General features: G+C 38.9%; 1 protein-coding gene across 3 annotated transcripts in view; it reads right to left on the bottom strand.

Annotated features, from left to right (window-relative positions):
- LARP1B (La ribonucleoprotein 1B) overlaps positions 1-25,688 on the bottom strand; it is a 60,884-nt gene extending 35,196 nt beyond the window's left edge. Inside the window, exons 1-7 of one of the 3 annotated variants that reach the window (XM_060105868.1) lie at positions 24,843-25,688; positions 10,945-11,003; positions 10,498-10,557; positions 8,335-8,509; positions 5,876-6,013; positions 1,174-1,317; positions 769-934 (exon numbers count right to left, since the gene is read on the bottom strand). In XM_060105868.1, coding sequence (XP_059961851.1) covers positions 769-934; positions 1,174-1,317; positions 5,876-6,013; positions 8,335-8,509; positions 10,498-10,557; positions 10,945-11,003; positions 24,843-25,359 — 1,259 coding nt within the window. In that variant the 5' untranslated portion in view covers positions 25,360-25,688. The remainder of the gene's footprint in view (positions 1-768; positions 935-1,173; positions 1,318-5,875; positions 6,014-8,334; positions 8,510-10,497; positions 10,558-10,944; positions 11,004-24,842) is intronic. The other 2 variants (XM_060105879.1, XM_060105890.1) reach the window with 2 other exon arrangements.
- Positions 25,689-27,801: the final 2,113 nt, after the last annotated feature.

Here is a 27,801-nt window from a genome sequence, read left to right as displayed (position 1 = left end):
TCCTTCCCTTTATAAGGATAAAAAAAGGTTCAAATTTCAGTAAATTAGTTAGGCACATCACTTGGAAACACTTTTCTCACCACTATATAAACACACTATATAAATATGCAAAACATCCTGCACAATACTAACAGGCAGAGGGGTTATTTTTTGCTTAAAGATAATACAACAAACTAATATTCTCCTAAACTTCAAGTTCAATATTCAGAAAGCAACTATTACAAGAACTAAAATAAAAAGTCTAAAACTAAAAAAGATTAGGTAGTCTCCTTTGAATATGTGTCACAAAGAAAGAGAACTTAAAAGTTAAAAAACAAACTTACGATTCTGAAACCAATTGTTATAAAAGTCAGATGATATCACCATTTTTTGCCATTTATGTTCATTTGCAAATTTTAATATAAACATTTATTTGCAAATAAGCTAAATTTCACTTGTTCAATTTCAAATATATGAAGTAGTTTTATATTCTTATATTTAATCATTCATATTATGCCGTGACATTTTAACTAATATCCTTTAAGCAGAGAAGTACCTCAAGAGAGAAAGGAGTCTTATATAAATAATAACATGAACCAAAAATAAATTTTTAAAAATACTTTATACATGCTCTACTAACATTTCCTAGAAACAAAATATAAAATACTATTAAAATGTTCTAATTTTACTAATAAACAGCTCAGAAAATGTGTTATATTATCAGTGATGTTAAAGTTTGATATTGCAATGGATTTTCCTGCCCCATCTCTTTATGTCTGATTGACTTACATTTGGCGTTTAATATACTCTTTAAGCAATGCTTCTTCCACAGGATACACCTGTACGCCTGTACCATCATCATAGTAATACATCATACTGGTATTAAGTTCTGTTTGAAATGGTTGACCAGTCCTTTCACCATGTTCTTGATAACCATATGAATAATCAAAGTTCACTTGATGTAATAAAGAAAAAGAAAAATGATCACAGATTGAAAAAAAAAAAGAAATAGTTACTATAAAGAAAAATCCAAAGTGAAGTATCTCAAGGGGTAACAAACAAATACAAAACCATCTTTATTATCAGACATGTAAAATCAGTTAAAACAGTATGTGGGATAGTGGGAAAAACAGACAACTTGCACACTTTTTTCAGTGTTTATCTAATTTAACAAAACAAAAAATCAAGTCTCACATGGAGGATTTCCTCTGCCTCGTCCTCTTCCCCGTCCTTGGCCTCTTCCTCGGCCTCTAAAAGTACCTCGGATATTACCACACTCACTTCTCACATTGGAAACTTCATCTTGATCATCTCTCTTTTCTCTTTCACGCCTCCAACCTTTTTTAAAATAAAAATATTTTTATACATTCCAATTTGCAACTATGAAAACATGATTATCTTTATGAAAATGTGGTAACCACCCCTTCCCACTTTGTAACTAGTTATTAGTAACCAGTCATTCTTCAGAAAGATATAAACTTGGGCTTCCCTGGTGGTGCAGTGGTTGAGAGTCTGCCTGCCGATGCAGGGGACGCGGGTTCGTGCCCTGGTCTGGGAAGATCCCTCATGCCGCGGAGCGGCTAGGCCCGTGAGCCATGGCCACTGAGCCTGCACGTCCGGAGCCTGTGCTCCGCAACGGGAGAGGCCACAACAGTGAGAGGCCCGCGTACCACAAAAAAAAAAAAAAAAAAAAAAAAAAAAAAAAAGACAGATACAAACTTAAGAGATTCCATAGGAATTTGTCAAAATGTCTCTGGCATAAAAGACATCTTATGTATTGACATATAAAGAAGATATTCTGATAAGTAAAGTAACATACTAAAAAAAAGATAACGAGATCGTTTGCTAAAACTGTACTGTTAAAAATTTAACAAATTCCAAGACAACTGAGTTTTGTACTATATAAAACTCCTAAAAAGAAAAACTTATTTTCACAATAATACTTATTTTCACAAATAGGAATTTTTTAAGGAAAGGGTGTTTCTATTTAAGTAAAAGACATTTCTTTTAAAGAAAAAAGGAAATGAAAACCGGGAGAAGATATCTGCAGAACAATATAGCAATTATATCCAGAATACATGTAGAACTCATACAAATGTCTCTTATGCCCTCATGCATCCTCTCTCTCTCTCTCTCTCTGTGTCTCACACACACACACACACACACACACACACAAACACACAGACACACACACCCTGCAACCAAATAGGAAAAAGTCATTAAAAGACTGGCAGGGCAAGCAAGGAAATGCAAATAGACAATTTAAAAAACGGTGCTCAGCCTCAGTGGCCTTGAGAAATGCAAATTAAGACAATGAAAGAGTATTTTTTTATCTGTCCCAGTCTGAAAAACATTTTAAGGTCCCATAATATCAATATTTTTTGGTTTTATCTTTCTGTTTTGTTTTTTCTTTTTTGGCTGTGCTTTGTAGCATGAGGTATCCTAGTTCCCCTACCAAGGATCGAGATCAAACCTGTACCCTCTGCAGTCCTGCAGTGGAAACAGAGTCCCAACCACTGGACCACCAGGGAATTCCCAATAGCAAATGTTGACCAAGACAGAACTTTTATATAATGCTGGAGTAAAAACAAGTACATTTCAATTTTGAAAAACAATTGGAAACAATCAAATAAGTAAAGGTATGTATACCCCAGAGACCAGGGTTTTCAGCCATGGCATAACTGACGTTTTGAGCCAGATAACTCTTTAGTGTGGAGGCTGTCCTGGGTACTGTAGGATGTTTAGCATTATCCTTGGTCTCTACTCACTAGATACCACTAGCAAGTTTTAGAATTTTAAAGTCATATTTTGTGGACAATTGAGTAAATATAACCATTGACTAGATTTTAGATGATATAATGAATTAGCGTTGATTTTCTTAGATGCTGCATTTTCTTGGGACATCAGTGCTGAAGTGTCACGATATCTGCAAAGTACTTTCAAATGATTCAGCAGATGGATGAATTAAAGATAGCAGAGTTACTAAATCTGGACGTTGATTAGACAGGGACTCACTGTACAATGCTTTCACAGTACAATATGCCTTAAAAATTATCAGACTTAAAAGATTTCAGTAGAAAACTATAAAAGCAAATGCTCAGGGAATTCCCTGGCGGTCCAGTGGTTAGGACTCAACACTTTCACTGCCGAGGGCATGGGTTCAATCCCTGCTCAGGGAACTAAGATCCCACAAGCTGCATGGGGTGGCCAAAAAAACCCAAACAAACAAAAAACACAAATGCTCAGCCAACTGCTTCCTCATATCCTCCTGTCCTCTTCTTTCTGAAACTTGAACAAACCCTGCTGAAATAATGTATCTGGGCAATGATTTTTTTTAAATTAATTAATTTTATTTACTTATTTTTGGCTATGTTGGGTCTTTGTTGCTGTGCGTGGGCTTTCTCTAGTTGTGGTGAGCAGGGGCTACTCTTCGTTGCAGTGTGCGGGCTTCTCATTGTCGTGGCTTCTCTTGTTGCGGAGCATGGGCTCTAGGCACGCGGGCTTCAGTTGCAGCACGTTGGCTCAGGAGTTGTGGCTCACGGGCTCTAGAGCACAGGCTCAGTAGTTGTGGTGCACGGGCTTAGCTGCTCCACGGCATGTGGGATCTTCCCAGACCAGGGCTTGAACCCATGTCCCCTGCATTGATAGGCGGATTCTTAACCACTGAGCCACCAGGGAAGTCCCTGATGGGACACTTTATGATGGATGGATAAGGCTAACAACACCTGAACCAACTCAACCGCAACATAATCTGAAAGTAAGACACCCAGACATTTTATTCCTACTGCTGTGACACAAACACACTATGAAATATTCCTACCAAAACAAAAACAAAAATAATCTGTATCCTCACCAAACCTCTAGTTATTATTACCAGTTACACTTAGAAAAGACAAAGGAACATGTTAAGGAGTATCACGATAAAGCATTTAGCCAAATCCAAAATATGGGAAATTCCACAAGACATATGACCTAACATATAGCAAAGGAAAGAAACATTGGTGGGACTTCCCTGGTGGTACAGTGGTTAAGAATCTATCTGCCAATTCAGGGGACACAGGTTCGAGCCCTGGTCTGGGAAGATCCCACATGCCACGGAGCAACTAAGCCCATGAGCCACAACTACTGAATCTGCGCTATACAGCCGACAAGCCACAACTACTGAGTCCACATACCACAACTACTGAAGCTGGCACGCCTAGAGCCCATGCTCTGCAACAAAGTGAAGCCACCACCATGAGAAGCCCGTGGACCAAAACAAAGAGTAGCCCCCATATCCGCAACTAAAGAAAGCCTGCGCACAGAAACTAAGACCCAACACAGCCAAAAATAAAATAAATAAATTTAAAAAAAAAGAAACATTTGGCAATTTCTTATTACGTTAAATATACATTTACCGGGGACTTCCTTGGCAGTCCAGTGGTTACAACTCCACGCTTTCACTGCAGGGGGGCATGGGTTCAATCCTTAGTTGGGGAACTAAGATCCCGCATGCTGCATGGCACAGCAAAAAAATATACACACACACACGTTTACCATACCACCTAGCAATCCACTCCTAGATGTTTACCCGAGAATCTAAGACATATGCCCACACAAAGATTCGTACACAAATGTTCATGGCGGCATTACTCATAACAGGCAAAAACTGGTAACAAGCCAAATATCCACCAACATGAATGGATAAAGGAGAATATCCATTCAATAGAAAACTATTATGCAATAAAGAGGTAGAAACTACTGATATATGGAACAATACTGATGAATGTGAAAATCATTATGCTGAGCAAAAGAACACAAGAGGATATAATTTATATTTCACAGTTCAATTTATATGAAATTCTGAAAAGATAAATCAAATCTGATAGAAAGTAGATTCGTGGTTAGGGGACTTGACAGTAATTTCAGTGTACTTTAATATATATACTTATTAACTCAGTAAAGTTGACTTTTTTTAAAGAAGGATCCAGAAACCACCCAGAAGAGGCTCCCACTAGCCAACTCTGGGACAATTTGAGCATCAGATTAAACAATCATGATAACAATTCAACCACTGAAAACATAAGAAGCCTTTAGTCCACACTGATAATAGGAAGTTGTTCTTTACAGTGGAATGCCAGCTAATAAATATAGAAAGAATGAGGCAGTAAGACAAATACCAGTATAGTGAAATTCTGAAGATTACCTATTCAGCATTTGCAACCATCATGGTAATAATCAGGCAAGAATAAAAATCACCAATGGAAACTGAAGCTCATATGAAAAGTCTGATGAAAAAATGGGTATTCCCACAGTCTCAAAGTCTCTCTCCACAAATTACATGTTAATTACCAAGGGAAAAAGGGTATCTTTACAATAAAGAAACCTGGAGTACCTCATCTTAACCAAGTGCTCAAAGTTAATATCACCAATAATAAGATAAACCAATACCACATGTATTTTCAAGTTATACACTACAAAGAAAACCATTTAACTTTTGCAGTATTCCTGCCAAAAATTTATAACCCAAATCCAATCATGAGGAAACATGAGAAAACCCAAAGGTATAAGTATAGCTACCACATTACTGTCCTATAGCCTTCAGAAAAAAACAACGTCATGAAAGACAAAAGCAGAAGAATTATTCCAGACTAACAGAGACAACTAAAAGCAATGTGTGATCACAGATGAGATCCCGGAAAAGAGGAGAAAAAAACTGTAAAGGGCATTATTGAGAAATTCTGCCTGTGGATAGTCACAGTGTATTACTGATCTTATGGTACATACACTGAAGGTATTTAGGGTTAAAGGGGCACAATGTCTGCAACTTACTCTCAAATAGTTTATACTAAACATGGTTATTAAAATAGTAAGATTAAGACTAGATTAGTCATTTTTCTCTTAGAATGTTACTTACTTCGTGTGTCATTTCTCCTATTATGTGATGTTTTATTTGCTTCAGGTTGACATCTTGAGCTATTCCGGGATCCTGGTCTTTCTTGACTGTCTGATCTTACATCATCTAAGTGGAGTGGTACCCACTTGTGCTTATTAGCTTGAAAAAAACAAAATAAAACCATTAATGACAAGGCACAATTTTCATTAAAGCTTTGCAATTGTGAAAGAACTCTAAATTTTTTTTTTTTTTTTTTTTTGTGGTATGCGGGCCTCTCACTGTTGTGGCCTCTCCCATTGCAGAGCACAGGCTCCGGATGCACAGGCTCAGTGGCCATGGCTCATGGGCCCAGCCGCTCCATGGCATGTGGGATCCTCCCGGACCGGGGCACGAACCCATGTCCCCTGCATCAGCAGGCGGACTCTCAACCACTGTGCCACCAGGGAAGCCCAGGACTCTAAATTTTAATTAAATAAATGAAAGACTTAATTTGTCCTTAAAGGTATTAGTTGTAGAGTACCAAAATGATTTTCTTCTGCTCCCTCAGCTCTTTAATAAACTTGTTTGGGCAAATAATAAGTTTCTAAAACTAAAGTGAAAAGCCAGTGATAGAGTATCATTGGAATTCTTTTGCTTTTAAGTGAAATGCACACTCTTCTGCTTAATTCTGACAAATGAGCCATAAAAAATATTAAGTGTACACACTACTTCCATCTAATACTTGATACTTAGGCTTCAGAACAGGGTATACCTGATAACTGTTTGACCAGTGATTCAAAACACTTTTAGTTTCAAATCACTGCCTCCAATATTAATTTAGCCAGCATCACTACTAATGAAAGAGCTTTTTAAAAATTAAGTATAAAATCTGTCTAACTGCATTTGATAAACCTTTGTATAGCTACTACACATTTTCCTAACTTCTTAAGAGATACAAGCAATTTAAAGCTTCTTGTTGACTAAATGATAGTGTAATTAATTGTTATATTTAGTATAGTGAAATTCTGAAGGTTACCTATTCATGAATTCCATAGTTAAGGTTTCAAAATGTTCAGTCTTCTGCCCACTATATATGTCAACTAAAACAAAAAGACTCATGGGCAAAGGAAAAACTATCAAAGTAATTAAGGGAATATTAGTGTACTAATTTCCTACTAATACTGCAAACTACAGACAGATAAGGAAAAGAGAATAATAAAGAATCTAAAAACTCCTTAAAGTCTATACTGTAAATTCTATCAATGAGATTCTTTGGGCATAAATAAGCACTTAAAGATAAACATGTGTGCTCTAAGGAGAGTCAATACATGACCCGATTATATAAAATTACTTTAACTAAAACACCCGCATTTTAGTGTTGGCTAATCAGTTTTAATTGAAGCAACTAACAAGGAAGACAAATTTTAGAGCAGGATAGGTCTTGTTACCGGTATGACTTCTAGACAGTCAAAAAGACTACTTATGTATCAAAGGAGCATGAAAAAGGTAAGTGATTAAGCATTCAAGAAATGGGGAAATTTTTTGTAACAACCACATGGTTGTCCTACTGCCACCACTTCTGAGCAATTACCCTTGGCATACTATATGGAGTGAGCCTCATGATTACCCTGCAGCTAAGGATAATAGTCATCAAAAAACAAAAATTCAAGTAAGTGCTCAGTATACGGTAGGCTGTTAGTTCCATTATTAAAGAAGTTGGCTGGCAACTACTTCATCATGAAATGTCCCCTCCCATGCCCCATCACCTCCAAGAATTAAAATGCTTCAATGGCTTCCCACAGCACTTAAAATGCCAATTCCAAGTTACCAAAGCCCTGAATAACATGGACCTTTCCTACCTCTCCAATAGCAACCCCTGCCCTCTCCCTAGAGTTCACTTTGCCTCAGCTACTGACCTTTGGACAGTTTAAAGAACTTTTCTGCCTAAAAACCCCTGAAGACACTTTTATTGAGACTCAGAACACTGAATGAGAATATGCTTTTACCAGTTAAATCATAATCTGTCCCTAGACACATGAGAAGTTCCTAAAAGAATATGGAAAAGGATGTAAAGACAATATTTTTTTCCTTCAAAGCGTAATGGGGGAATGCAATGAGGAAAAAGAGTTGACCAAGATTGTTCTCAATTTTGTCTCAGAAAAATATTTTCTCAAAATTTCCTGAAAAAAAGGGAGCCGTTCCAATGCAGATTTAAAAAACAATAGTTATCATACAACTTTCCAAGAATATATCTACACCCACCTCTATAGGTGGAATTTAAATCCATTCTTACATAAAATACAAGTCAAACGTAGAGAGGAAAGTCTCATAGTTCAGAAATGCTACAAAAGCAAAATCAGTTACCATTGTAGATGGTATCCTGAAGAAATCCAAACTACTAACTGGTGACTACCGGGAATCAACTGATTAAATACAATTCTTCATTACTACAACTCTCTTCAAAAACTTAAAAATCAAAATGAAGATATAAACAAACTAACCTTTCTTTCGTTGATTACTTGACTGAGCCTCATCCTCACTGACATTTTCACCAGGACCATCTAATTTTGTTTCCCGGCTTTCTTTGCTTTCACTGTTACTTGTCTTTTCAACCTTGTCTTCTCTTTCTTTTCTGTTTTGTGGCTTCTTATTTCCTAGGCTGATGACACTCTGACACTGCAAAAAGGTTTTCTGAATGAAATAATTTTCATGAACATTTTCACCAACATATCCAAAAATCTGTGGTAACACCTTACCTAAATATCGCAAAAAGAATGACAACTTTTATCAAAAATAAAAAACGACTTTACAAAAGACACTGTTAAAAGTCATTTGAAAAACTGGAAGAAAATATTTGCTAAGTATTTGATAAAAGGACTTGTATCTAAAATATATAATGAACTCTATAATGCAGTAACAAGAAAACAATTGAAATGTGGGCTAGAGTTGAACAGACACTTCATCAAAAAGATATACTGATGACATGTACATGAAAATGTGCTTGACATCATTAGAAAAATGCAAATTAAGAACTATAGTGTGATACCACTATACACCTACTAGACTGACTAAAATTAAAAGGCTGACCACACTGAGTATTAGTGAGGCTACAGAATAACTAGAATTCTCATACACTGCTGGTGGAATAAAAAGTTTGGTAGTTTTAAAAGTTAAATAAATAGCTACCATAAAATCCAACCATTCTACTCCCAAGAAAAACAAAAGCATTATTCCATGCAAATTTTTGTACACAAATGTTTATATAGCAGCTTTATTTATTTATTTTTTGATATAAATTTATTTATTTTTGACTGCGTTGTATCTTCGTTGCTTCACGCGGGCTTTCTCTAGTTGTGGCGAGCGGGGGCTACTCTTTGTTGTGGTGCGCAGGTTTCTCATTGCAGTGGCTTCTCTTGCTGTGGAGCATGGGCTCTAGGCGTGCGGGCTTCAGTAGTTGTGGCACGCGGGCTCTAGAGCACAGGCTCAGTTGTTGTGGCGCACGGGCTTAGTTGCTCCACAGCATGTGGGATCTTCCCGGACCAGGGCTCGAACCCTTGTCCCCTGCATTGGCAGGCGGATTCTTTAACCACTGCGCCACCAGGGAAGTCCTGATATAGCAGCTTTATTCTTAATAGCCAAAAACTGGAATCAACACAAATGTCCACCAATAGGTGACTGGACAGCATTATATCCATACAATGGAGTACTACCCAGAAAATAAGAAAGAATGAACTACTAATACGTATAACATAAATAAATCTCAAAATAATTAAGCTAAATGAAAGCCAGAAAAAAAAAAAGAATGCATCCTGTATGACTCCACTTACATAAAATTGTAGAAAATGCATTGTAAATCAACTATACTCCAATAAAAAAAAAAACTGTAGAAAATGCAAATTAACTAAGTGACAGAAAGCTTATCAGTGGTTGTCTGGGATGATGGGGTGAGGGGGTGGAATGTGACAGGAAGAATTACAAATTAAGTTCATTATCTTGTTTGTGGCAAAGGTTTCATAGGTCAAAGTATATCAAACTGTACACTTTATATATGTGCAGTTTATTATGTCATTTATACAACAACTAAGCTGCTTTATATGTTGTTTAAACTACACACCAATAATTCTGCACAAATTACAAATAGCAAGATGTACAGTGTCAAATGAAACCATGTAACCAAATACCATATATGCTACTTCTCTAAAAAGACTTTTGATAGAATATCCCAGAACATCTTTTAGAACTTCTTTCATAGACAAATTAAAAATCCATTTACTGAACATCTCTTGATATGATATATATGCATATATATGCATGTGTATATATAGAGTTAGGACTTCACACATTGAAAAGACTGTAACTCAAAGAAAACATATATAGAATACATTCTGAAACACAAAATGGGCTTCACTTAGACACATTAAAAAGTAATCTACTGTAGGCATTACGTGAAGCTGACAGCATGGTACCCCATCCTTTCCAAATGTATGGTCCTGAGAATACAACCAGATGAAGGCAATGTGATGAATGAAATCAAGGTATCTGAAAAATGGGTATTTTATTAATGCAATTCTCTAAATTTGAAGTAAAATAAATTCAGCATGTTAAAATGAGAATACCTTCCCTTTATTTTAAAAAAAAAAAAGAAGTCTTAAAACAATACTCACTTCAGTGTTCACTAATTCACTTGGTGTTGGCCAGTTCACCATATCGCTGAAACCACTAGGCTAAGAGGTAAATAAAAGAAGTGTTATGTCTGCAATTTAGAAATTTTAAGTAGAAAAAATATTTTCTAAAAGTGAAAGCAATTTTTAAAATCACCCTCACTCAATTATATGCAGACATTTGCAAAAATAATGCAAAACCTTCTCCAAACAACAGAACACAGCAAGAGTAATGTCTTATGATCCAACATGTGGCATGAATAATGACCTTGACTAAACTGATAGAGACAGGATAACAGAGGCATATGGGGATTTGGATAAAGGCTACAATTTTCTAGTATATTAACTTTAAACTAACTATCAATGATAGACTTAGAAGAGAAAAATACACAATAATCTAAGAGGAGTTCCTTTCAAAATAGTTAAAAACTATTTCTTGTCATGACATACCTTGTTGGATTTCTTTGTCTTGAGTTTTCCTGCTTTTATAATTTGGGGGGAACTGGGCTCTAAAACAAAACAAAAAAACATAGAATTGTTTTTACAACCACATCATGCAAAATATTTAACAAAATAACAATTAAACCAATTTCAGTTAAGTCAGTGGAATAATTATTTTCAACAAAATCCAAAGTTCTGAGACTCAAATTCCTAACAAGAAATCAACTACATTTCAAATGTAGATTCAAAGTGGTCTTCAGTGTTCAAATCAAGAAGTAGAAAATATTAAGTTTATTTACACTGAACTGATAGACCAATCCGTTCACTAACAGAATGTAACACGGAAAAATTAGCAATATAACACGTTTTAATACAGTAAAGTTAGTGAATCAACTCCCAATGGAATACATTTTTCTATATATACTATATATACATATAAATACATTCACATGCATTAAGGAGCATGCAGAAAATAAATCAGAAGACTTCAAACTATTTGTTGTCAGAAAACAAAGTTTGGCAACTGTAATAGGCTGCATCTAGATCCAAGCCATAAAAAAATAGAAGCGATCTCTGTAAAAGTTTGTACAAGACTATCATGGTATCATCACTTGTCCCTCTTGAATAAGAACACAAAGATTGACAAATATAGTCTTCATTGTAATGAAGCTTTACAGTGTCTTGTATCTTGATTCATTATCTACCATGATGATCATCTAGCTAAACATGACCTAAATATTAAAAAGCAGAATAAACATGGGATCTGCAGCTACAGAAAACACAGTAATTCGGCAAAACATGAATCCCATAAATCATGGCAATGACCAATTCATAGACTAAAATAAAGCAATCTTTGAGTTAAAACCCAGAAACATTCAAATAAGATTTCATGAAAGGAAGGTTGATGAAGGATGAAGACATCACCAGGGATGGGCACACAGGGATCTTGAATATTGTAGTAATTCTATTTCTAAAGCAGAATAGTGAGTACATGGGTATTTGCTTTATACTTCTTTATACTTTAGGGACACATATATAAGTGTATACATATGTGTCAATGTGCATAAGGATAAATACTTCACTAACAAAAATGAGATACAGAAAAAAATATGGACAGATAGGGAAAAAAGGGAAGCAGGAAAAAACCTAATTTAACAAAAACAATATTTGAACATAAGAATTTGACTGAGGTATATTTTGTAAATACCACGTATATTGTATGGAAGTTACACAGTGTAGAACATTTGAAAGACCTTTCCCTCAACAAAGTAGAAAACATGTCCCAAAACATTGCTAAGTCAAGTAAATTAAGTGCCTGGTGGTTACAAAACAGCCTTATACAAACTACCTGATGTACTGAAAAGTATTTAGGGATAGGCCACACAAGTGAGTTTTATTACAAATGAATTAGACATTAATAATCACAAAATTAAGGTCAGAAATTTAAAAAGTTATTCTGACCACATAAAAATAAAACTTTTTAACTTCAATATTAAATGTTATTTACAAACCAAAAAATATTTGAGCACGAGTTAATAATCTTTCTATTGCTTTAAAATCAGGGGACTTCCCTTGCGGTCCAGTGATTAAGAATCCGCCCTCCAATGCAGGGGTCATGGGTTCGATCCCTGGTCAGGGAGCTAAGATTCCACATGCCTCCTGGCCGAAAAACCAAAACATAAAACTGAAGCAATATTGTAACAAATTCAATAAAGACTTTAAAAATGGCCCACATAAAGAAAAAATCTTTAAAAAACAAATATTAAACAAATTTAAAAAATAACAAAAGGGAGAGAGATTTTGATTTCAATAAATTCTTTTGAACTCAAAAATTTTGGATTTTTGTTTAAATTTTACTCTCTCAACTTTAACTCCTCCTCAGGAAATACAATGGGAAAAAAGTGCACATTTAACTCTGTGCCCTCTATAATTCTGACATTTTATCGATGGAGTATCATTAAGTACACAATCAATACTGTAATTTATTCTCATTAAAAGGTATTTGACAAATTATGCTGGCCAATGTGGTTGGATATGCTGGGACAGGAAAGTGATTTCTTTTTTTTTTAAATGAATTTATTTATTTGTTTGTTTGTTTGTTTATTTATTCTTGGCTGCATTGGGTCTTCGTTGCTGCACGCAGGCTTCCTCTAGTTGTGGTGAGAGGGCGTTACTCTTTGTTGTGGTGCGTGGGCTTCTCATTGCAGTGGCTTCTCTTGTGGAGCACGGGCTCTAGGCGAGCAGGCTCAGTAACTGTGGCGCACAGGCTTAGTTGCTCCACGGCATGTGGGATCTTCCTGGACCAGAGATTGAACCCGTGTCCCCTGCATTGACAGGCGTATTCTTAACCACTGTGCCACCAGGGAAACCCCTAATTTACTTTTTTAAAAGGAAGACTTTCCTGGAACATTCCTGTTCCCAAGTCCCAATTCCTCCCACAGAAACAGTATATTTCCTGATTAATGAGTTTAGGAAAAGAAATGACTTGCAAAGCCAACACCTTTCCGCCCTTTTCTTTGGGAGCTAGCTGTCCACAAAAAGCAAGCATTCTGGTCTGCTCCTTCATGCTGTCAACTTCACAGGGCAGACTCCCTAACAGAAGGAGAAGAGGAACATGCAGATGTGCAATGCCAACTGTGAACACATTTGTCTAATTCCAAGTTCCACATAAGGAAGTCCTTTGTGCTGCTCTTAGACCACCTCATCAACCCACTCTTTTTCTGTTAAAAGAATGACACTGAGCTTTTTAAAAAAATAAATAAATCTGAGTAAAAAATAAAGAGATGATTCAAAAACGAAATACCAGTGGCCAAATATGAAATGTTAACTTAATTGTACTAAGAAATGTAAAGTAAAACAGAACAGTTTTCACCTATCATTCTGACAAAACAGAGAATGCCAAGCATTGACCCACCTATATAAATGGACATTTCTCTCATGCTGTTGGAATGAGTATTAAGTAGTAGAACCGTTCAAAGGTAATCTGTCATTTAAAATGTATATACTTTTTGGGGAATTTCCTGGCGGTCCAGTGGTTAGGCCTCCATGTTCCCACTGCCAAGGGCCCAGGTTCATTACCTGGTCAGGAAACTAAAATCCTGCAAGCCGCGTGGCCAAAATAATAATAATAATAATAATAATAATAATAATAAAATATATATACTTTCTTATAAGACAGATAACCAATAAGGACCTACTGTATAGTACAGGGAACTCTACTCAATCTTCTGTGATAACCTATATGAGAAAATAATCTGAAAAAGAATGAATATATGTGTATATATATAACTGAATCACTCTGCTGTACACCTGAAACTAACACACATTGTAAATCAAATAACCCAATACAATTTTTAAAAATAAATAAAATAAAATAAAATGTATATACTTTTTAATAAAACAATTCCATTTCTGAGATATTATCTGGTAATCAAGACAAGGTACAATGATGTCAGTATGAGATGTTCACTGCAGAGACTTCCCTGGAGGTCCAGTGGTTAAGACTCCATGCTTCCACTGCAGTAGGCACAGGTGCGATCCCTGGTTGGGGAGCTAAGATACTGCAGGCTGAGCGGCACTGCCCCCCACCAAAAAAAATAAAAAATGTTCATTGTAGGTTTATGGATAACTGTATGTACATAAATGACCTCAGGACTTCCCTGGTAGTGCAGTAGTTAAGAATCCACTTGCCAGTGCAGGGAACACGGGTTCGAGCCCTAGTCCGCGAATATCCCACAGACTGCAGAGCAAATAAGCCCATGCACTGCAACTACTGAGCCTGGGCTCTAGAGCCTGCTAGCCACAACTACTGAAGCCCACAGGCCTAAGAGCCCATGCTCCACAACAAGAGAAGCTACCACAATAAGAAGCCTGCTCACCGAAACGAAGAGTAGCCCCCACTTGCTGCAACTGGATAAAGCCCGTGCACAGCAATGAACACCCAACGCAGCCAAAAATAAAATAAACTTATTTTAAAAAAAGAAAACAAGGGCTTCCCTGGTGGCGCAGTGGTTGAGAGTCTGTCTGCCTGCCGATGCAGGGGACATGGGTTCGTGCCCCGGTCCAGGAAGATCCCACATGCCGCGGAATGGCTGGGCCTGTGAGCCATGGCCGCTGAGCCTGCGCATCTGGAGCCTATGCTCCGAAACGGGAGAGGCCACAACAGTGAGAGGCCCGCGTACTGCAAAAAAAATAAAAAAATAAAAATAAATAAAACAATATTTTCATTTTCCCATGTTCCAGCCAAAATGGAGGAAACTGCCCTCCTAGCATATCATTAGAAAAAACCTAAGACTGAAAAAGAAAGCCAACCTAAAAATTAAAAAGTAAAGAAATTTTAATTAAAAAAATTTTTTTCAGGCAGATGAAACCTAAGAAATATAAGCTACTGGTGGCTCCAAGTATATATAAACATACATGAACAAGTGTGTGATCTTCACATATCCATTTTTCAAACATCACTAGTGAGCCACTATACAACTTCTTTGAATATTATTCTAATATCTTAATCTATAAGGAAACAATTCCTAATAGATGAGGAATTCATTTTAAGAGCTTGGATACTGAAAACAAAAACTGCAGTATGACGGGCGATTTTACTCATGACCATAATCTTTAGCAAAGCTTTAATTAAGAAAACTCATTGACAGTTATGAATCACATGTTTTATTACATTTAAGGGAAAAATGTCATAAAATAGCATATTGCTACAGTAAATGAGTGCCTTAAAAAAATGTAAAAAAAAGTGAGATAACCTCATCCACCAGAGGGCAGAGAGCAGAGGCAAGAAGACCTACAATTCTGCAGACTGTGGAAGGAAAACCATTCACAGAAAGATAGACAAAATGAAAAGGCAGAGGACTTTGTACCAGATGAAGGAACAAGATAAAACCCCAGAAAAACAACTAAATGAAGTGGAGATACGTAACCTTCCAGAAAAAAAGATTCAGAATAATGATAGTAAAGATGAACCAGGACCTCAGAAAAAGAATGGAAGCAAAGACAGAGAAGATGCAAGAAATGTTTAACAAAGACCTAGAAGAATTAAAGAACAAACCAGCAGAGATGAACAATACAATAATTGAAATGAAAAATACACTAAAAGGAATCAATAGCAGAATAACTGAGGCAGAAGAATGGATAAGTGACCTGGAAGACAGAATGGTGGAATTCATTGCCACGAACAGAATAAACAAAAAAGAATGAAAAGAAATGAAGACAGCCTGAGACCTTTGGGACAACATTAAACGCAACAACATTCACATTACAGGGGTCCCAGAAGGAAAAGAGAGAGAGATAGGACCCGAGAAAATATGTGAAGAGATTAGAGTCGAAAACTCCCTAACATGGGAAAGGAAACAGCCACCCAAGTACAGGAAGCGCAGAGAGTCCCAGCCAGGATAAACCCAAGAAGAAACACACCGAGACACATAGTAATCAAACTGACAAAAATTAAAGACAAAGAAAAATTATTGAAAGCAACAAGGAAAAAATGACAAATAACATACAAGGGAACTCCCATTAGGTTAACAGCTGATTTCTCAGCAGAAACTCTACAAGCCAGAAGGGAGTGGCACGATATATTTAAAGTGATGAAAGAGAAGAACCTACAACCAAGATTACTCTACCTAGCAAGGATCTCATTTAGATTTGATGGAGAAATCAAAAGCTTTACAGACAAGTAAAAGCTAAGAGAATTCAGCACCACCACACCAGCTCTACAACAAATGCAAAAGGCACTTCTCTAAGTGGGAAACAGAAGAGAAGAAAAGGACCTACAAAAACAAACGAATAACAATTAAGAAAATGGTAATAGGAAAATACATATCAATAATTACCTTAAACATGAATGGATTAAATGTTCCAACAAAAAGACACGGGCTTGCTGAATGGATACAAAAACAATACCCATATATATTCTGTCTACAAGAGACCCACTTCAGACCTAGGGACACAGACAGACTGAAAGTGAGGAAATGGAAAAAGATATTCCATGCAAATGGAAATCAAAAGAAAGCAGGAGTAGCAATACTTGTATCAGATAAAATAGACATTAAAATAAAGAATGTTACAAGAGACAAGGAAGGACACTATATAATGATCAAGGGATCAATCCAAGAAGAAGATGTAACAATTATAAATATACATACACCCAACATAGGAGCACCTGAACACAAAAGGCAAATGTTAACAGCCATAAAAGAGGAAATCAACAGTAACACAATAATAATAGGGGACTTTAACACTTCACTTACAGCAATGGACAGATAACCCAGACAGAAAATTAATAAGGAAACACAAGCTTTAAATGACACAACAGAGCAGATAGATTTAATTGGTATTTCTAGGACATTCCATCCAAAAAAACAGCTGATTACACTTTCTCCTCTAGTGCACATGGAACATTCTCCAGGAGAGGACACATCTTGGGTCACAAATCAAGCCTCAGTAAACTTAAGAAGACTGATATCATATGGAGCATCTTTTCCGACCACAGCGCTAGGAGATTAGAAATCAATTACAGGGAAAAAAACGTAAAAAAACACAAATACATGGGGGCTAAATAGTACGTTACTAAATAAACAAGAGATCACTGAAGAAATCAAAAAGGAAATAAAAAAATACCTAGAGGGCTTCCCTGGTGGCGCAGTGGTTGAGAGTCCGCCTGCCGATGCAGGGGACACAGGTTCGTGCCCTGGTCCGGGAGGATCCCACGTGCCGCGGAGCGGCTGGGCCCGTGAGCCATGGCCACTGAGCCTGCGCGTCCGGAGCCTGTGCTCCACGATGGGAGACGCCACAGCGGTGAGAGGCCCGCATACCGCAGGGGGAATAAAAAACCTAGAGACAAATGACAACGAAAACACGACGATCCAAAACCTATGGGATGCAGCAAAAGCAGTTCTAAGAGGGAAGTTTATAGCAATACAAGCCTACCTCAAGAAACAAGAAAAGTCTCAAATAAACAATCTAACCTTACACCTAAAGGAACTAGAGAAAGAAGAACAAACAAAACCCAAAGTTAGTAGAAGGAAAGAAATCATAAAGATCAGAGCAGAAATAAATGAAATAGAAATAATATCAAAGATCAATAAAACTAAAAGCTGGTTCTTTGAGAAGATAAACAAAATTGATAAACCTTTAGCCAGACTCATCAAGAAAGAGAGAGGACTCAAATCAATAAAATTAGAAATGAAAAAGGAGAAGTTACAACAGACACTGCAGAAATACAAAGCATCCTAAGAGACTACTACAAGCAACTCTATGCCAATAAAATGGACAACCTGGAAGAAATGGACAAATTCTTAGAAAGGTATAACCTTCCAAGACTGAACCAGGAAGAAATAGAAAATATGAACAGACTAATCACAAGCACTGAAATTGAAACTGTGATTAAAAATCTTCCAATAAACAAAAGTCCAGGACCAGATGGCTTCACAAGTGAATTCTATCAAACATTTAGAGAAGAGCTAACACCCATCTTTCTCAAACTCTTCCAAAAAATTGCAGAGGAAGGAACACTCCCAAACTCATTCTACGTGGCCACCATCACCCTGATACCAAACCAGGCAAAGATACTACAAAAAAAAAAAGAAAATTACAAACCAATATCACTGATGAATATAGATGCAAAAATCCTCAACAAAATACTAGCAAACAGAATCCAACAACACATTAAAAGGATCATACACCACGAGCAAGTGGGATTTATCCCAGGGATGCAGGGATTCTACAGTATACGCCAATCAATCGATGTGATACATTATATTAACAACTTGAAGAAGAAAAACCACATGATCATCTCAATAGATGCAGAAAAAGCTTTTGACAAAATTCAACACCCACTTATGAAAAAAACTCTCCAGAAAGTGGGCATAGAGGGAAAATACCTCAACTTAAAAAAACCCATATACAACAAAACAACAGCAAACATCATTCTCAATGGTGAAAAACTGAAAGCATTTCCTCTAAGATCAGGAACAAGACAAGGATGTCCACTCTCACCACTATTATTCAACATAGTTTTGGAAGTCCTAGTCACAGCAATCAGAGGAGAAAAAGAAACAAAAGCAATACAAATTGGAAAAGAAGAAGTAAAACTGTCACTGTTTGCAGATGACATGATACTATACATAGAGAATGCTAAAGATGCCACCAGAAAACTACTAGAGCTAATCAGTGAATTTGGTAAAGTTGCAGGATACAAAATTAATGCACAGAAATCTCTTGCATTCCTATACACTAACAATGAAAGATCAGAAGGATAAATTAAGGAAACAATCCCAGTCACCACTGTAACAAAAAGAATAAAATACCTAGGAATAAACCTACCTAACGAGGTAAAAGACCTGTACTCAGAAAACTGTAAGACACTGATGAAAGAAACCAAAGATGACACAAACAAATGGAGAGATATACTGGGTCCTTGGACTGGAAGAATCAATGTTGTGAAGATGACTATACTACCCAAAGCAATCTACAGATTCAATGCAATCCCTATCAAATTACCAGTGGCATTTTTTACAGAACTAGAACAAAAAACCTTAAAATTTGTATGGAGACACAAAAGACCCCGAATAGCCAAAGCAATCTTGAGGGAAAAAAACAGAGCTGGAGGAATCAGACTCCCTGACTACAGACTGTACTACAAAGCTACAGTAATCAAGACAATATGGTACTGGCACAAAAACAGAAATATAGATCAATGGAACAGGATAGAAAGCTCAGAGGTAAACCCACACACCTATGGTCAACTAATCTATGACAAAGGAGGCAAGCATATACAATGGAGAAAAGACAGTCTCTTCAGTAAGTGGTGCTGGGAAAACTGTACAGCTACATGTAAAAGAATGAAATTAGAACACTTCTTAAGACCATAAACAAAAATAAACTCAAAAGGGATTAGAGACCTAAATGTAAGACCGGACACTATAAAACTCTTATAGGGACACATAAGAAGCACACTCTTTGACATAAATCACAGCAAGATCTTTTTTGATCCACCTCCTAGAGTAATGGAAATAAAAACAAAAATAAAGAAATGGGACATAATGAAACTTAAAAGCTTTTGCAAAGCAAAGGAAACTACAAGCAAGACGAAAAGACAACCCTCAGAATGGGAGAAAATATTAGCAAACGAATCAACAGACAAACAGACAAAGGATTAATCTCCAAAATATATAAACAGCTCATGCAGCTCAATATTAAAAAAACAAACAACCCAATCCAAAAACGGGCAGAAGACCTAAATAGACATTTCTCCACAGAAGACATACCGATAGCCAAGAAGCACATGAAGAGCTGCTCAACATCACTAATTATTAGAGAAATGCAAATCAAAACTACCATGAGGTATCACCTCACTCCAGTTAGAATGGGCATCATCAGAAAATCTACAAACAACAAATGCTGGAGAGGGTATGGAGAAAAGCGAACACTCTTGCACTGTTGGTGGGAATGTAAATTGATACAGCCACAATGGGGAACAGTATGGAGGTTCCTTAAAAAACTAAAAATAGAGCTACCGTATGACCCAGCAATCCCCCAACTTGGCATATACCCAGAGGAAACCGTAATTCAACAACACACATGCACCCCAATGTTAACTGCAGCACTATTTACAATAGCCAGGTCATGGAAGCAACCTAAACACCCATTGACAGACGAATGGATACAGAAGATGTGGTACATATATACAAAGGATTATTACTCAGCCATGAAAAGGAACGAAATTGGGTCATTTGTAGAGACGTGAATGGATCTAGAGACTGTCATACAGAGTGAAATAAGTCAGAAAAACAAATATCGTATATTAACGCATATATGTGGAACCTAGAGGAATGGTACAGACAAACCGGTTTGCAGGGCAGAAATAGAGACACAGATGTAGAGAACAAACGTATGGACACCAGGGGGGAAAGTGGCAGGGGGTGGGGGTGATGAATTGGGAGATCAGGATTGATATATACACACTAACATGTGTAAAACAGATAACTAATAAAAACCTGCTGTATAAAGAATAAATAAAACAAAATTTTTGAAAAACATGTAAAAAAACCTACTTACTTCTCATACTCTGAAAGTGGGAGTATCAATTAGTAGCCATTTTCGAGAGCAACTTGTCAACAAATACACTGTGACCTAACAATTCCACTTTTCTCTCCTAGAGAAAATCAGATATGTATTTTCTCTAGGATAAAAGGCATGCATAAAAATGTTTGTAACAACCAAGATGTTGATCAATACGTAAATGTCTAAATTAACTACATCAGTTATATTTATGGACCACTTCTCAGCAATTTTTTAAAGTTTAGATTAAAAAGGATCAACTTCATCACAAGAAAAAAAATTTTTTATAACTAAGTATGTAGATGGTAGTTAACTAAACTTATGGTGATCATTTCACAATATGTACATACAAATCTCTAATCATTATGTTGCACACCTGAAACCAATGTTAATTATACCTAAATTTAAAGAATAAAAAACTCACTAGTTGTAAAGAAGAAAAATAAAAGATCTACCAATACTTTAAAAATATTCTAAACACATACACAAAACACTATATTTGCAAGTAATTTCACAGAAAGGACTGAAAGGATATTCAGTAAACTGGTAACATGACTATCTTTTTTCTGAAGGGAACATCAAAAGTTCCTATTTTACAAGAACATATTTATGTATCATTTACATAACTTAATTAAAATGTTATTAGAGTACAGTAAGCTTATTTGAGGTTTCTGGGAAGCACACCTGGAGAAAAGAAGGTTGATGGGGTCAAGAAGACTAAGGATGAAAAAGATGAAAAAAATCATTTTAATTTAATTTTTATTTTTTGTATTTTGGCTGCAACTCGCAGCATGCGGGATGGTTCCCTGACCAGGGATCGAACCTGGGCCTCTGCAGTGAAAGCACCAAATCCTAACCACTAAGCCACCAGGGAACTCCCAAAATCAATATTTTTATACATCGTTTTTGTGTGTAAAAGAATTAAAATTGTATTAGAAAGCTGATTTTTAATATGCAAAATGTAACCATGGGTACAGGTAAGTGATTCATAAATCCCATACTGTGATTTTCATAAAGGTCTCCAAAATAAATAAAACTACTTTAAACAAGGGTTGGGGGACAATTCTTTCCAGTCTCCTGACCGGAATTTAAAACTGCAGTGACACTATTCTAGGCCTCTCCTGTGGGCCAGGCTTTGGTTGAAAAGAGGGCCTTATCTGGATTACCAGAAACAGCAATACACAAGCCAGAATCACCCCAAAAGTGGAGGAAAGTGTGTCACAAGGTCTGAAGAATGCCTCACCTGCAGTCCAGTTACAACTGCAGGTTCTAACAGAAAATTCATGATTACAAGTCATTAAATACTTCCTTACATTTCCTATGTTTCTATCTCTGGTAATAAACTTTCTGGCGAAATTTTATGGATGGAATTCCTGTACCTCATTGAGTGAGTGACAGTAAATCCAGGTTTGGTTAGGACAAACATAGTTTAATTCTGTTATTACAGCATAATTAATATCCTCTTTCCCTCTCATGAATATCCTGGTTTATAGGATAAATCACATAGGCCTCCTACTAATAAGATTACTGTACTAATTTAACACTCCCTTAGTTTGCACCTACTCTGGTCTCTGGACCCTAAAGGTCCTCTGCTCCTATTTCATTATTCTTGAGGTTGCAAATTTGCTTAGGAAAATAGGAAGCCGGCAGACCCAGGTTATAGAAGGCAATCTGGTATTAAGAAATGAAAGAAAATATATTCACTTCATTCATTTACAAGGCCTAGAAATCTTCACAAAAGTCAACTAGCTAGGTAGTAACACTATCTGGACTAGAACCCAAGTTGTGCATTTCTACACAACAGTCTCTTATCAAAGTTACCTAAGTTATTCAATTACTAATAGAAGTTGTGTAGAAGTATAGAGTCAGTACTGCGGAGAGGCTATAAAGTTACTCTAGCACTCCACATATGAAGAACCGTATTCCTGAGGGCACAGAATAGATTCCAAGAACAGAAATGTTGCCTACAGAGAAACATCAGCAAAATTAAAATCCTCATGAACCACACCATACATAAAGCATCACCTGGTTCTTAATCTCCAACAAAGATTAAGGACACCAGTGAAGGCACCTGTAGGTTAATTGTGTTAAACTGTTAAATATTTTCACAAGGTCATTTCCAATTAAAATGTCTGAGTCTCATCTTGAAAGTTTTAAAACCTGTCAAATTAACTGTACAACCAACAGGAGTTTTTTTTGTAGATCACTGAATATAATGTATAATGTGTGTATGTCTAGAAGTAGGAAGAAAACTCACTAGAGTTTTCTTTCTCTTTGCTAAATTTTTTTTTTGCGGTATGCGGGCCTCTCACCGTTGTGGCCCCTCCCGTTGCGGAGCACAGGCTCCGGACGCGCAGGCTCAGCGGCCATGGCTCACGGGCCCAGCCGCTCCGCGGCATGTGGGATCTTCCCAGACCGGGGCACGAACCCGTGTCTCCTGCATCGGCAGGCGGACTCTCAACCACTGTGCCACCAGGGAAGCCCTCCTTGCTAAATTTTATAGAGATTTTCCTTTAAGATTTTTGTTCTCTTCAGTTATTAATACTAGTAAACAAATAGATCTTTGCAGCTAGGAGAGACTGGTGGCAGTATCAAATTTAGAGCAAAATTTTAAGCAGCTTTTTCTGCAAGTGTTAAGATTTATCAAGAATGATTTAAAAACCATTTATCAGACCTCAGCTGTAAAATAACTTTTGTTTAAATAAAGTTATACTGTACCACAGCATTAAAAAAATGATTTGAGTATTACTGTGCAAATCAATTACCACTTATCTCACTCTGTTGGAGTTCCTTGGAAGAAATGTTACTATACCTCTATACCTGCAATATGTGTGTCTATAACAATCACCTTATATTTAACCATTTCCTTTATCTCTTTTGAGCCTCACAACCCTGTAAACATGCTTGAATTTTCCCTGTTCCACTGTTAACCTTTAATTTTTAAGAAGAGTGAACACTTGTACGTAAACAGCTGTAATTTCTATATGAAAAGTTCAATTAATTTACTACAACTTAGTTAGAAAGCAAAACTAGGAGATACTGGTTTCTGTCTTCGGTTTATTTTGTATTTCCACTTAAACTAAAAAAACAAAAACAAAAAAAACCCTGCAGTTGCTATAACCAAAATAAAGCACCAAGGGCCATACTGCATAGGTCAGCATTCAAATGCAGTGGCATAATCTTACCTCCCCTAGAGAGGTGAGCTAACTGAATGTCAGAAGACTACTGTTCAACTAATGAGCAATTCACTCTCTCGTCAACTATCCTATTTCATTTCAACCAGTTTCCACCACAGTCGTAAACTCAAAGCTTTTGAGTAGCAACTACAGTATAGCATCTCATTTTAAATATGACTACTTAGCACGGTTTTAAAGACACTGAAATTTTCAGCTTACCAATTATTTCACAATAAAAAATTCGTAATTGCTCTTCCACTTAACATATAAACACCCTTGCTCCGACTGGCTTCACCTCTTTTTAAAAAGTCTACAGAAACTTTTCTATAGGACGAACTGCAACACCTACCTAAAGTCAGCTGTCCCATGTCACTAACACGTGGGGTAAGACATAACTGAGGCTGTGCCCGCCGAGCGGCTCAGCTCCGTGACCCCCGCCGTGCCCCACCAGCCAAGGAGAACCCGAGGTCCCACCTCTTCCTGCTGCTCCCTTCCCAGATGTCCATTTATGTAAACAGGCAGAGTGAATGACACCTTGGAACGAAACACCTCAGACTGACAGGGAACGGAGGCCTGCCCCTCCCCCAGCCCCCCGCCAGCCTCTGCCGCCACGCGAGTCGCCCCTGCACACACCCTCCCGGTGCCCACCGCAGAGGAGCCACAGACCTGCCTCCAGGGCTTCCAGTGGGGGCAGCGGCGGCGGCCCCGTCCCGGCGGGGGACAGGTGCTGGGGAGGCTTTTTGGTCCAGGGATTCTCCTTACGCGGCAGCGGCGGCGGCGGCGGCGGCGGCAGCTTCTCCTCAGAGCCTGCCGCCGCCGCCTCGTCCTCCCGGGCGTCCTCGGCCGGCGGGTCCCGCGGCAGCGGTGGCGGCGGCTCCCAGCCGAAGGGCACCCCCGGCCCGCGCGCCTTGTGCGCCAGGTGCAGCGCCAGGGGCTTCACGGGCACGGCCGCCTGAGGCACGCTGTGTCCCAGCACGGGCGCCGGCAAAGGCTCTCCCCGCGCCCCCGTGCTGGAAGCGAGCGCGTTTCTCTCTTCCCTCGCCGCCTCCTTGCCCTCCCGTTCGGGCGGGGGCAGCTTCCCGGCTTGCCGGCTCGCCGCGGCCGACAGCGACGCCCTCTCAGCTGGTACCGCGGGCCGCTCCTCCCGAGGGTGAGCGGCGGGCACCCGGACGCGAGCAGACATCGTCCCCCTGCCCCAGCCGCCCCAGCCGGGGGCGGCCCGGGGCCAGGGAGCCCGGCTGCCCGTCTCTCCGCCGGGACACTGACTGGCTCCGGCCTGGGGAAGAGAACCGGAGAGCCCGGCCGCCCGCGTCGGCTCAGGCCGCGGAGCTCCCGGCGTCGAACGGCGCGCTAACCGCCCGCCGGCCCGCAGCGGCGCGAGCCCCGAGCCTGCCAACACGCGCCGGTCGCCGCAGCCGGGGGCCGGGAGCCCTCACTTGGCGCGGGCTGCGGCACAAACGCCGCAACGCGAAGCTGTAGCGCCTCTAGCAGAGTCAGGTAGGCTCGCGCTCCCAGAGCCAGTAACTGCTCGTGGAGTCAGAGGCGGAGGCGGGGGCGTGGAGGGGGCGGTCCGAAATGATAGAGCGGGGGCGGGGTCTCCCGGAGGAGCGTGACGTGGCCGCTCACCGGCTTCTGCCCTCGCCGGGTCGCCGCCCGCGGTGGTTGACTGACGATCCCGCCTGGGTGCCGCCCTGCTTGAGGGCTGGCCCCGCCCCAGCGGCCAGCAGAGAGGGAAGGAGAGCGAACTGGGTGATTCCCCGGCTCGCGAGCCACGGCGGCCCCTTCTGCGGGCACAGGGGCGGGGCGCGCACCGAACCTCTGTGACTCGCGATGGGCTCGCGCCTCGCTCCGCCGGCTGCGAGCGAGGGGCGGGGCGCGCTACGCACGTGGCTCGGGGCGGGCGGTGGGGTCGCTTTGCCCCAGGCCCTGAAGTGCAGTTGACTCCAGGCGGGGTGGGTAATCTTGGCCGCCGACGCTGGGCGGCTCCCGAATGGGCCTGGGTACCACCACCGGGCCACTTTGTCCCCTGCGTCTGTCGCCTCGCCCCGTGAAAACGTTTCCCCTGGCGCTTTGGGGCACTGCGGTCATCTGTAATATTGAGCCGCGTCCAAAATAAAAACAGTGTAATCTGTAGGTAAAGTTATGAAACCTTTGCCCCGGCACTAGGATTAGTGCACTTCCCGGCCCCTATTCCCAACCACGATCCGAAGTATTTTTAAAGTCGTATGGAGTAAAACAGATTGTTAATACTTCGCCGGCTTTTTAAACAATTTTATGAGGGTTTTTTTGTGTGTTTTTTTAATAATGTGATTCAGTTATACATATATATATTCTTTTTCAGATTCTTTCCCATTATAGGTTATTACAAGATACTGAATATACTTCCCTGTGCTGTACAGTAGGTCCTTGTTGTTTATTTTATACACATATGTTTTTGAATTTGTAGAGAACACTTGTTTACAAATTAACTATGCTCCAAATCCTTTTTCCTGGAATGGATATATGTTAAAAAGGTACAAATATATTTTGATTTTTAAAATGCAATGAGAGCTTTCTACTTGGCACTCAAATGAGTGATATTGGTTTCATATGCGTGTATTTATGAGTTAATAATGTTTCTGTTCCCGTGCAAGGTCGCCGAAAATGGGTTCAGCTAGGTGAAAAAAATTTTCCCTGAGGGACCGTCCCCCCCAACCCCCTGAAAATATCTGTACCTGACGTTTGTATGGACTTGGCAATGGGTCCCTCCTGGCTTCCTTTAAGGGCTGCCAAATGTGTACAGGACTCCCCTCCCATGAGTCTTGCTTCAATCACATTAAACTCGAGATACTATCTTTTTTTGTTTACTCAAAAGTGGTACTAGGCATAAATTACTTATTTTCCTAAGGCTAATAAACTATTCGCACATTACAACAACTATAAACAATAAAGCCTTTCTTGTTTTCCACTGTGCTTCCACCTCCAAGTGTATTCCCAGAGAGGCGCCATCTTTTCTAGCTCTCTTATTGGTGAAGCCTTGTGTTTTTAACTATCAACTAAGCGCTCTTCCTGCTATCATCAGCCTTTTGGAGTCTCGCCAGGTAATGCTTGACTCTTTTACAAAAGCCTGTCAATAAATTCACACTCCACATGATTCAGAGAACACTTTCTATTTTACCAACTATTTAAATACATGTGGATTAAAGACGTGGATTCAGTTGAGAAAAAGGGTATGTGGAGTGGTTCCCGAAGTTAGATTCATATGGGCTACCTAATTATGGTTGGTGGTTTTGTTTGTTGCTGTTTTGGGGTTTTTTTTCAAGTGAAAAGTCATAAAGATGCTTTATTGATGAAACACAGGACTTTCTTGGCAATAGGTTGTGCTTCCAAGGAGAGAAGAACTGGAGGGTAAATGTGTACTCAAAAGATCTGCAAAGAACTCGACAGTAGGTGTTTGGATATCTTCACTGTAGTGCAGTGCCACTAATGTCAGTGAAGGGAGTTGGCTATGTGTTCTCTCTTTTTAAAACACATATTACTAACTCCTGCTTCCACGTAACTGCCTCTTGGAAGCAACTTCACCTATCTTCTGTTTGCTCCTCCGTGTCTGTTCTCCACCCCTTCCCTGCTCTGTGTCAGGGAGGGC

Source organism: Mesoplodon densirostris, chromosome 1 (assembly GCF_025265405.1).
Source record: "Mesoplodon densirostris isolate mMesDen1 chromosome 1, mMesDen1 primary haplotype, whole genome shotgun sequence".
In the NCBI taxonomy this organism is placed as follows: domain Eukaryota; kingdom Metazoa; phylum Chordata; class Mammalia; order Artiodactyla; family Ziphiidae; genus Mesoplodon; species Mesoplodon densirostris.
The sequence above is the reverse complement of the archived record's forward strand: the minus strand, read 5'-3'. Positions and strand labels throughout refer to the sequence as shown.